A 9,653-nucleotide genomic window follows, 5' to 3' on the forward strand; every position below is an offset into this window, starting at 1 on the left:
TTCTTTGTAGACCTTTATATACACACTTTATTTAGTAGCTTATTACACATTGCATGTGACAAACTAAAGATATCTGAACATATATATAAAAAAGAACCCCAACATACACAATAAAGTTATTCTTATTTGGCCCCTCAGCTGTGCAGCACCCCCAGATGTGCAGGCAGGCAGGGGTCCCTATTTGCAGCAGCTGCATTTGGCGGAGGGGGGGCCCTTGCAGACACAGCCCTGCGCACACTTGGCACATCCCGCCGGGCAGCAGGAGCAGCAGCCTGTGGGGGGAGAAAAATAAGTCAGGGATGTTCCCAAGGGGGTCTTGGATGGGTCCCATGAAGCACGGCTGCTTTGGAGACCTCCCGCCACCCTCTGCGTCCTCTCCCCATGCCTGGCAGCGTCTCCCAGGGTGTTTTTGCATCCAGGGCTGGCACTGGGAAGGCAGCAGGAGGGTGTGGGATCCCCTCAGGGTCCCCAGCCCTTGTCTGTGCAAACCCTCCCGCGCACAGCTCTGCCCGGCAACGGTGGCATCAGGAGCGGCGGAAGAAATCCCGCTGGTTTCCTCCCCGCGCAACGTCTGGTGCTGAGCGCGGGGCGCCAGCGAGGGGTACACTGAGTTCTGGGTGATGCCAGGCGGCTCGCGTTGCCTGGCAGGGGCGGACAATTCACCCTGTGCTCCTTGGGGGGCTAAAAAGTGCTGGAGGAATAAACTCAGCTCCGGCACTGCTGAGCCTGATGGGATTCAGCGTGCCCGGGGAGGTGCACTGAAACCCCTGGAAGGGGTCTGGTCCCGCTCGGGAATCCCCCCTTACCTTTTTTGCACGATGTACATTTACAGTTTTTGCATTTGCAGCTGTCCCCGCAGGTGCAGGTGCCACCTAACGCACAGAGAAAAGGAGAAAAAAGGGGTTGGGAAGAGATGGTGGGAGGGGACCCCCACATCCCCAGGACCAGCAAGGATGCGCCAGGGCGAGGGATGCGGGGAGAGCATCACCGTCCCTCCGAGCACCCCTCTACGGCAGCACCGGGCGGGAGGTCCCGGCGGGATTCTCCGGGACACCGAGAGAGGATTTGAGCGAGGATTTGAGAGCGGGGGAGGCCGGGGTCCCGCCGGGATGCTCTGGCTTACCCGCGGCGCAGGGACAGTCCTGGGAGTCCATGGCTACCTGGATACCGGTTGTGGGAGATGTCAAGCAAGGGAAAAAGCGGCTTTGGCAGAGCCGTCAGCCTCCTCCTATTTATCCTCGTCCAGGCGGGAGCGAGTGCAAAACCTCCGCCCCCCGCGGGCTGCGCACGGCTCGGCGCGGCTCCTGCCCCGGGGCTGCTGATTCACTGCCCGGGCGGCCGGGGGGGCCCGGGGCTCCCGCACCCCCTCAACCCCTCCCCGGGGGCGGCGGGGGGGGCTGTCTAGGTGACCCCCGCTGGGCTGGGCGCAGAGAACGGGCAGCTCATCGCGCTGATGGCACCTGCCGCGGCGGTGCTGCTCCGCATCCGGGGTTTATCGGGTGGGTGTGAATCCCGGGACCCCCCCCCACCCTCTGCCCTTTGGCAAAATCCATCTGCCAAGCCTTGAGGGGGGGGGGTGGGTGTTGACCCCAGGGCTGCCGCCACTGTGGGGAGGTTTCTGCCCTGTCCTCCCTGCGCTGGCGCATGGGGCGATGGGGAACCGGCACTGCAGGGTGACGGGGATGGGGTCACTGCCCCAAACCCTGCGACCGTGTCCCGTCACTCTGACCCCCTCCCCGCGAGCGGGAGCAGCGACAGGCCAGACTGGCCCAGCCACAGCTGGCCATGCCCTCCCGGCATGGCAGCGCCCAGGCCGCCTTGGCGCCGCGCTCGGCTCCTCAGGGCCCGTCTCCTTCCTGGCTGGGCGCTGTGTCCCACTTGTCTTGAGTTAATTTCCGTATGCCATTAGCTGGGTGTGCAGGGGAGGACACCCTGGTCAACTCCTCCGGCGGGTTTTACCCACCCCCTCCAAAGAGCAGTGAGGGTTTGGGGTGGAAGGCATGAAAAAAATGTTGCGTTCTGAGATTTTGGGTGTGGGGAGGGACTGTGGGGTGCCAGGAGGCATCGCCAGCCGTGGAACATCCCTCTCCTCACCCCTGGCATTTTCACATGCTCCCGTGTGTTGGTGGTACCCGTGCCAGCTGCCTCGTGCTCTCAAACGTCTTTGCTATGGGGTTTTGTACTGGTTTGTTGGAGGCAATGCTAATCCAGCCGAAACAGCGGGCCAGGGAGTATTTTTACTACCCATGCCTGGGCATGTTTGGAGCTTGTTGGGTGACCTGATTGGGAGTAGTGCTGGTGCCCCGGCTCGGTGCCTCCTCCAGCCCAGCCAGGCCAGGGTGGGAAACTGGTACATAAAAGCCTGAGGAAGGCAGAGCCGATGGGCCTCCTCTTCACCCCTGCCAGCCCTGCAGCGCCTCATTGATGCCTCGGTGTTCGAGCCCTGTAGTCGTGTGAGAGTCACGCTGCTGCTGATGCACCGCGGCGTGATGGCAGGGGACGGTGCCAGCGACGAGGTGCGTGCCAAGGGTGTCAGTCGCTCCTGAGGGAGCAGGAAAACACAAACGTGCTGGGGAACGCACGTGCAAGCGACCGCCTGCCAGGCCCGGCCGTGGCTCCTGTGCTGTGGGTGTCACAGCAGAGGGGGAAACGTCTCCTCAGGGTCCTGCGCATGCTCTTCTCCTGAGATACCCAGCCAAACTTTCCAGCAGTGCGGGAATATGCCCGGGGAAATGCTTCCAGCCATGTCATGATGGATGCACGGGGAACGGCAATGACACTGTGGCAGCCACTGTGTCCTCCTGCACTGCCTGACAACTCTTGACCATCCAGGCAAAGCAAGTTGTCTCTTCCCTGGCTGGTGGTGGCCCAGGACGTGGGGACCCTCTCCTCCTGCCCACGGGGAGGAAGGCAAAGCCCATGCCGGGGGAGCAGAATAATGTTGGCTATGCTGTGCAATCCCTGCCACACAAGGACCAGCAGAGGAAAAGTTCTCCAGCACCTATTCTCAGCTCAGGCCCCAGCTCTTTTTCTCTCTTTTCCTTCCTTTCTCTGGATGAAAGAAGAAAAGCATCTTCCAGGTGATGCGGGACAGGGGGTCAGGACTCTGGGAGGTCTTGTGTTGCTCCTGGTCTGTTCTGTAATTAGTTTGGAACAGGGCTGGAGCAGCGGGTTGTCGACTGGACACACATCAGCCAGGACCACTCTAGCAGCCGGTGGCTGGGGTGATGAGCTGCAGAGACAGGAACCCAGCAAGACCTTCCTGCTGCTTAAATCCCCTCAATTACACACCCTGTGAGCCCCGGTTTGCCTTCTGGTACCTGCCCTCCACTTGCTGGGAAAGCCTGGATCTTCATCCTACTAAAGCCTGCTTTAGTGGGATGTCCCTGCCCGTGGCAGGGGGTTGGAACTAAATGATCTTTAAGGTCCCTTTCAACCCAAACTATTCTATGATTCTATGATTCCCCAACTTTTAAATAGGCCCGATGCTGCTCCCCAGAAATGGGCAGAATCCCTGCTCAGCGACTATTTGCCAGCCCTTGCCATCTCAGAGCCGAAGCCCTCATCGGCCCTGTCACCTGTGTGGGATACATGGCTCTGCCTCCAGGCACATCCGTGGCAATCACCCCAACATTGCTGAGTGAATTAGTAGGAGTGAGTAAGCAGGATGCTCCGACGCTCCAGGCAGAGCCGGAGATGATGCTCCCCAGTGGGATGGTGATGGCTGAGCTGGGGAAATGGCTCTGCAGGGCATGGCAGGGACAAGGCTTCCCAGAAAGGAGGGAAAGAGGCTGTCAGCTTTCAGGAAGATGTGGTGGAGGCACCTGGCCCTACGGCAGGTGCCAGCAACACGCCGGGTGGCGGGAGATGGTTGCCAAAAGCCACAGGCTGGTGCCAGGGCTGGCGCCGGCTGCTGGCACTGACTCAGTGCCTGTGCCAGGCAGGTGAGGAGGTGACCCCGCACAGGTCTGCTCTGACTCTCCGCTGGAGGACGTGCGGCTCCAGTCACCCACCCACGGTCACGCAGCGACACATGATGAACCTGATTCTGCCTCCAGTTGCCCGTGATTTTCCGCAGCCATTCCACATGTCACCTTCAGGGGACCCTGCAGACAACTACAGGTCTCCTTCTCCCCTCTCTGAGGACACATCTCCCTGAAGCACTTGCTCCAGGCTCATTGTCCCCCCTCAAGCAGTGCTAGGTTTGGTGGCCAATCCTCCACCCACTGGCAAAGCACCACCGGCAACGCACCACCGGCAAAGCACCCTGGCTCGAGTCGCTACAGACCACAGGCAGGGATGCCAGGAAGCAAGGAAACCAGTGTGGGCACAGGATGGAGACCCTGGGGCACAGTCCCCGGGGTCCGCTGCCCCTCACCTTTGCCTGCTGCTCACCAGGCAGGAGCTGATGCCCTGTGGCAGTCAGGGCTGTCCCCGACACTGTGGCAGCAGCGAGGGCAGCTCAGCTCTGCCCGCTCCAGCTGCCTGTTCGCCCTGGACCCTGGAGGAAGAGCCATAACCCACCTGGAACCAACCTTTCAAACCGTAATAGAGAAAACAAGGGGGCTTATGCATTTTCCCTACCACCCGGTGACCACATGGCGCACTCAAAATGCCAGAACCCTGCAGGAAGCCATGGGAGTGATCGCTGCTTAGAAAGCAGGCTCACTTTTATTTGATGGCTATCTCAGGTTATTATTTGATGATGATAAATAAGTGTTTAAAACTGGAGAAATAGGTGCTGACGTCGTTTTGTTTTGACAGCCCTTTGGTAGAGGAGGAAGCGGATGAATCACCCTTTGCCTGTCCCGGGAAGCCATTCCCAACCTCTCCCCATGCACATAGGCAAAGCCTTGAAAACCATTTGGGAGCGAAACTGGGTTAGTGGGGTGACCTCACACTGTGAAGGCTTCTTTCTTTTCTCCCCAAAATGGTGAGCAAAGACGTGTTTTGGTCTCAGTGGCTGACATGAGCTAAGCCCATTATCTGCTTTCCCTCCTTGCTCCTTCCCCAGGAAATGCCTTGGTTCCTGCCAAACCTCTGCCTGCACCTTGATTCCAGCTTTGGGAAAACAGCTAGTGCTTCTCTGGGTGCTCGGCTATAAGCAAAGACACAGCGTGTGTCCATTTACTCAGGTAAATTCCCCTCCTTGGTGGGCTTCGCTGGCCCATGATTGTGTCCGGAGCCATAGAAACACAGCTTTGGGGAGGGCCCGCTCGCAGCGGGAAGGGGGTGAGCAGGTTCTCATTAAGCAGGAGTTGCACCACGTGCAGTACTGCGACGCTTTCACAACCCGGCAGCACGCTTTGATGTGGGCTTTTTGGGAGCCGCCTTGCAACCCAGCCGGCTGCGCTGGGGCTGGGACTCCCAAATCCCGGTTTCTGAGCTGGGCTCAGCCCCTGGCTCATCCTATAGCTCCGGGCAAGGGCTCGAAATTTATTCTGTATTTCTTATCTGGAAATGAGCTATCAATATCACCTTCCCCTTGAAAACCAGTGCGGAAAGCGTGGTGAATTGCTGATTATTTATCCTTAGCAGGAAAGGCAAGGAAGAAACGCTGAACCTATGCAATTGGGTCCAGGAGGGTGAGCCTAACCCTGCAATCTCCCTGCTGGTTTTGGGGTGTGCATCCTGGGGGGGGGGGACCCCAGAACAAGCTCCCACCTGGCGATGTGGGGGTTTAGGGCTGAGCAATGTGTGTTTGGGCACGTCTGGAAGATGAAAGGGTTGATTCCTCTTTTGATCATGAAGCTCTCATAAATGTTAATGGGAATTACTTCGAGGTCTAAAGAGGGCAGAATTGCAGCCCCCAAGGGAAGGAAGGGGGTGAGGACCAAGTCAGCTTTGGCTGAGAAATAAAAGGGCTCGAATTACCTTGTCCCCCACCTGCGAGAGCAGAGTACCGATGGGTCAGGGGCTGCCCTGCATCCCTGCAGACCCTCCTCGGAAAGGGGGTCCCCAGCAGTCCACCACCTCGTGCAGCATTGCTGGCACCTGCACAGACAAATTTTAACCATCGCCTTAATCCTACACATAAATTAAACTCTCAAATCTGATGTTTACCCACTGTACAAGTTGGACTTTCTTCCTTTTCCTGGAGGTTTTTTTTTTTTTTTTCCCTCTAAATTTTCCCTTCTCTTTTGCGTCTTTCAGGTTCCCACAGACTTCAAACTCATCTGCTCCAACTACTTGCCGCCTCCCTTGGCTGAAACGTGACTTGGAAGTTTCCAAGTATCGTTACCTTGGGCATATTTAATTATTTTTTTTCCCCTTCAGTTGCTAATTAGAAGCCAAGAGTAGAGGGGATGAGTAATCCCCTGGGATGTCGAGTAGACACTTGCCTGAGCTTGCAAAGAAAACACAACCTCCATATAAAGGTGTGAAATAAAAGGATGTGATGTTTTCCTTGATGTTTTCATAGCCCTGCTCCCAAGATCCAGAGATCATGGTTGTCTCTCCTGGGAATGATTCACGCAGCCACTGTGCTTGGTCCTGCCTCCTCTAACAGCTGAGGCAGGATCCAGCCCAATGGCTCTTCCCAATCCCATCCAAAGGCATCTCCCATCTCATCCCAGGGATGTGCATGGGATGGAGGGAGAAATGCTGCTCTGGCTTGGGACAAGGAAAGAGAAGAGCCCCCGCAGACAGCAAAGCTGGTGTGCTGCTGCTCAGACTGGCTCCGTCTTCATTTTAAGCAGTGTTTAGGTGTGCTGATGTTATTGCTCATCCCGCCCAACTCCCTCCAGCCATATTATCCCCTCCTTGAGGGTTGGGGGTGGTTATTTTTGCCAATGTTTTTCTAAGCTCAGTAAGTGCTCCTCGGGTTTAGCATCTCACTGGGGGAGACCAAGCAGGAGCATCCCCTGCCAGGCAGATAAAGCACTCATGAATTTTCAGTTAGATCTGAAGGCTGCACAAAGAAACAGCTCCAGGGTGGGTAATGATCCTTGTATTATATTAAATTATATTCACAGAATCATAGAATATCTCAAGTCAGAAGAGACCTGTAAGGATTGAGTCCAATATATGTTATGTTATGTTATGTTATGTTATGTTATGTTATGTTATGTTATGTTATGTTATGTCGTGTTATGTGATGTTGTGTTGTGTCATGTTATATGATGTTGTGTTGTGTTGTGTTCCGTTCCGTTGCGTTGTGTTGCATTGTGTTATGATTAGAGAAATATACACACACATATATATTTATTTTCCCCCAGGAGCTGGAACAGAGCAAACGCTTGTTTTGCAACAAGCAAAACTTGTTGCAGAGCAGCTCCAGGGTCGCACAGGAAGGAGGATGGTGAGGATGTCTTGCTGGATAAGGAGCCCCCTGCTCTGGTGACACAGCCGAGCCACCCCTTGAGCGTAGCCGCGCTGCCCCTGGCTGGGCAGCACTGGCACCCAGGGGCTCAGGAAGGATTATAGGGGGTTTTCCCCACTATGAAGATGAGGAAAGGGAAGGATTTCTGACCTGCGTGCAGCCAGATGGCTGCGACTTGAGCAAAGTCAGGACTAGATGCCGTACATATAATACAGAATCGTAGAACTACAGGATGCTTTGAGTTGGAAGGGACCTTTACAAGTCTTCCAGTCCAACCCCCCTGCAGGAGCAGGGACATCTTCGACTTGATCGCATTGCTCAGAGCCCCATCCAGCCTAGCCTTGTATGTTTCCAGGGATGGGGCCTCCACTACCTCCCTGGGTGACCTGGGCCAGGGCCTCACCAACTTCATAGTAAAGATTTTTTTCCTTATATGCAGTCTAAATGTCCCCTCCCTTAGTTTAAAACCCCTCATCCTATCACTACACTCCGTATATAGACGGCAGGCCTTTCAAATGAAGGGAAACAAGTACTAAAAAGGCCCAGCAAAGTCATTATTTCATTTTCAAGACTTTCAGAGACAGCAAATTCCAAGTGGCAGCTCTGCCAGGCAGTGCAATTTACCTGCTCTGCAGACACACCAAACCCAATACCCTAATTAAAGATGGAAAATAATATTTACAGCTCAAACCATGCATATTCAGCGAGAAGTTGAATTTTTCATCTCTTTACAATTTCACCAGCCTAAGGGCTCTGAGCGCAGTTTCCCCCTGGTTTGGCTTGGTTTGCAGAGCCTGGCAGAGCAATGCCTGGCGCTGCTGAGAGGGGAGCTGGGGATCACCCTGAGAGGGAAGATCCTGCTTGCTGGGCTCAAGCAGCACCTCATTGCCTGTCTGAGTTCACGCTGGTGCTTTGCATTTGTGCTCCGGTACCCAAAGAGGGGAGACCCTCTGCAAAGCCAGCACCGAGACCCACGTTTGTCCCAGATGGATGCAGAAAGGGGACACCCCTCTCTCTTTAATATGCCCCGTGCAATTGCTGCCACGTTATCCGCAAGCATAATGGCTCATTGAGAAAACTGCCAGGATAACTTGGTGAAAACAATTAAAAGAAAGAGAAAAAGGCGATTGTCACATTTAGAGTCGCATGGTCTCCGCTCGAGTTCTGCTTTTGAGAGCCCTTGTTCGCAAGCAGGGCACAGACACTGCTGCCGGCCAGGGCTTGGCTGAAGCACAAATAAACACGTGCTGGGACGTGCCTGCCAGCTTTCCTAGAAATAAAGGGATCTTTGCCTCAATCCGGTGGCCTCTGCAGGGAAGGGCTGTTGTCCCAGCGCACGCATCCTTTTCCAGCCCTGCCCCTTGCTGGGGTAAGGTGCTGGCCGTGCTGGATTGGGGCACAGGTTGGAGAGGGTGCTGTATTTACGACACCCATGAAGGCTGTTGTGTCAAAATTATTTCTTAAACACAAAATAAGAATTTTTAAAGTCATGACCTTGAGACAGGTTTTCCCCATCCAGCCAGGTAGGAAGCAGGGGGAACGGGCCCTGGAAACCCATAAAGGTCTGAGTACCAAAATCCATGCCAGGATGGGGACCAGCACCGGTGCATACACTGCAGCGCGGGAGGGGTTTGCTCTCCATCTGTCGACTTTCCAACCTCCTCGCAGTGCCCTCATGCCCGGGTTCTGCACTAAATGGTGCATAAGCCCATCAAACAGCAGCAACAACGCTTTGAGGCTGCTTTTTCCTGGGTGGCACAGAGCCTTTTAACACCAGGTTTGGCTTTACTGGTTTCTTGCTTCTCAGTTGCAGGTTTCCTTGGTTTGGAACTGAGCGCAGGGCTGCTGGAGGTGTAAGTGACGGCAGCAGCATGGGGTGAGGCACGGGTGGCTGGGGACGGAGGGGGGACACCTCTTGGCCCCAAATGGGTGCTAACCCCGCAGGGGGCCAGGGTGGGGGTGCCGGGTGTCAGGGGCTGCTGCTGCTGCCCAGGGTGCCATGGCCTCTGCCCTCCTGCCCCCAACTCCCCTCACTGCCCCCCTGCAACCCGCACTGCCCTCCAGCTCTCCCAGCTGCCCCCCAGTACCTCCAGTTGCTCCCCTGACACCTGCAAATGCCCCCCCATCCTACACCCCCACTGCCTCCCAGCTCTCCCAGTCGATCCCAGCTCCCCCAGTCCCACATCTCTGCTCCCAGTCCCACACCCCAGCTCTCCCAGACCCCTCCCGTCCACACCCCAGCTCCCCAAGACACCCAGTCCCACACCCCAGCTCCTCCCCCTCTACCCAATCCTCCTCAGCCCCCTCAGTCCCAAACCCCAGCAGCGCCCCC

At 56.0% G+C, this 9,653-nt stretch overlaps 1 protein-coding gene across 1 annotated transcript; it reads right to left on the reverse strand.

Moving 5' to 3' along the window:
- LOC128853528 (metallothionein-1) lies at nucleotides 1–1,245 on the reverse strand. The gene is made up of 3 exons (XM_054079126.1): nucleotides 1,124–1,245; nucleotides 807–872; nucleotides 1–272 (listed from the first exon to the last, which is right to left on the reverse strand). Exons 1-3 carry the CDS (start codon nucleotides 1,152–1,154, stop codon nucleotides 178–180), a joined length of 192 nt encoding a protein of 63 aa, XP_053935101.1. The 5' UTR covers nucleotides 1,155–1,245; the 3' UTR covers nucleotides 1–177.
- Nucleotides 1,246–9,653: the final 8,408 nt, after the last annotated feature.

This window comes from Cuculus canorus, chromosome 13, assembly GCF_017976375.1.
Source record: "Cuculus canorus isolate bCucCan1 chromosome 13, bCucCan1.pri, whole genome shotgun sequence".
NCBI classification, from domain to species: domain Eukaryota; kingdom Metazoa; phylum Chordata; class Aves; order Cuculiformes; family Cuculidae; genus Cuculus; species Cuculus canorus.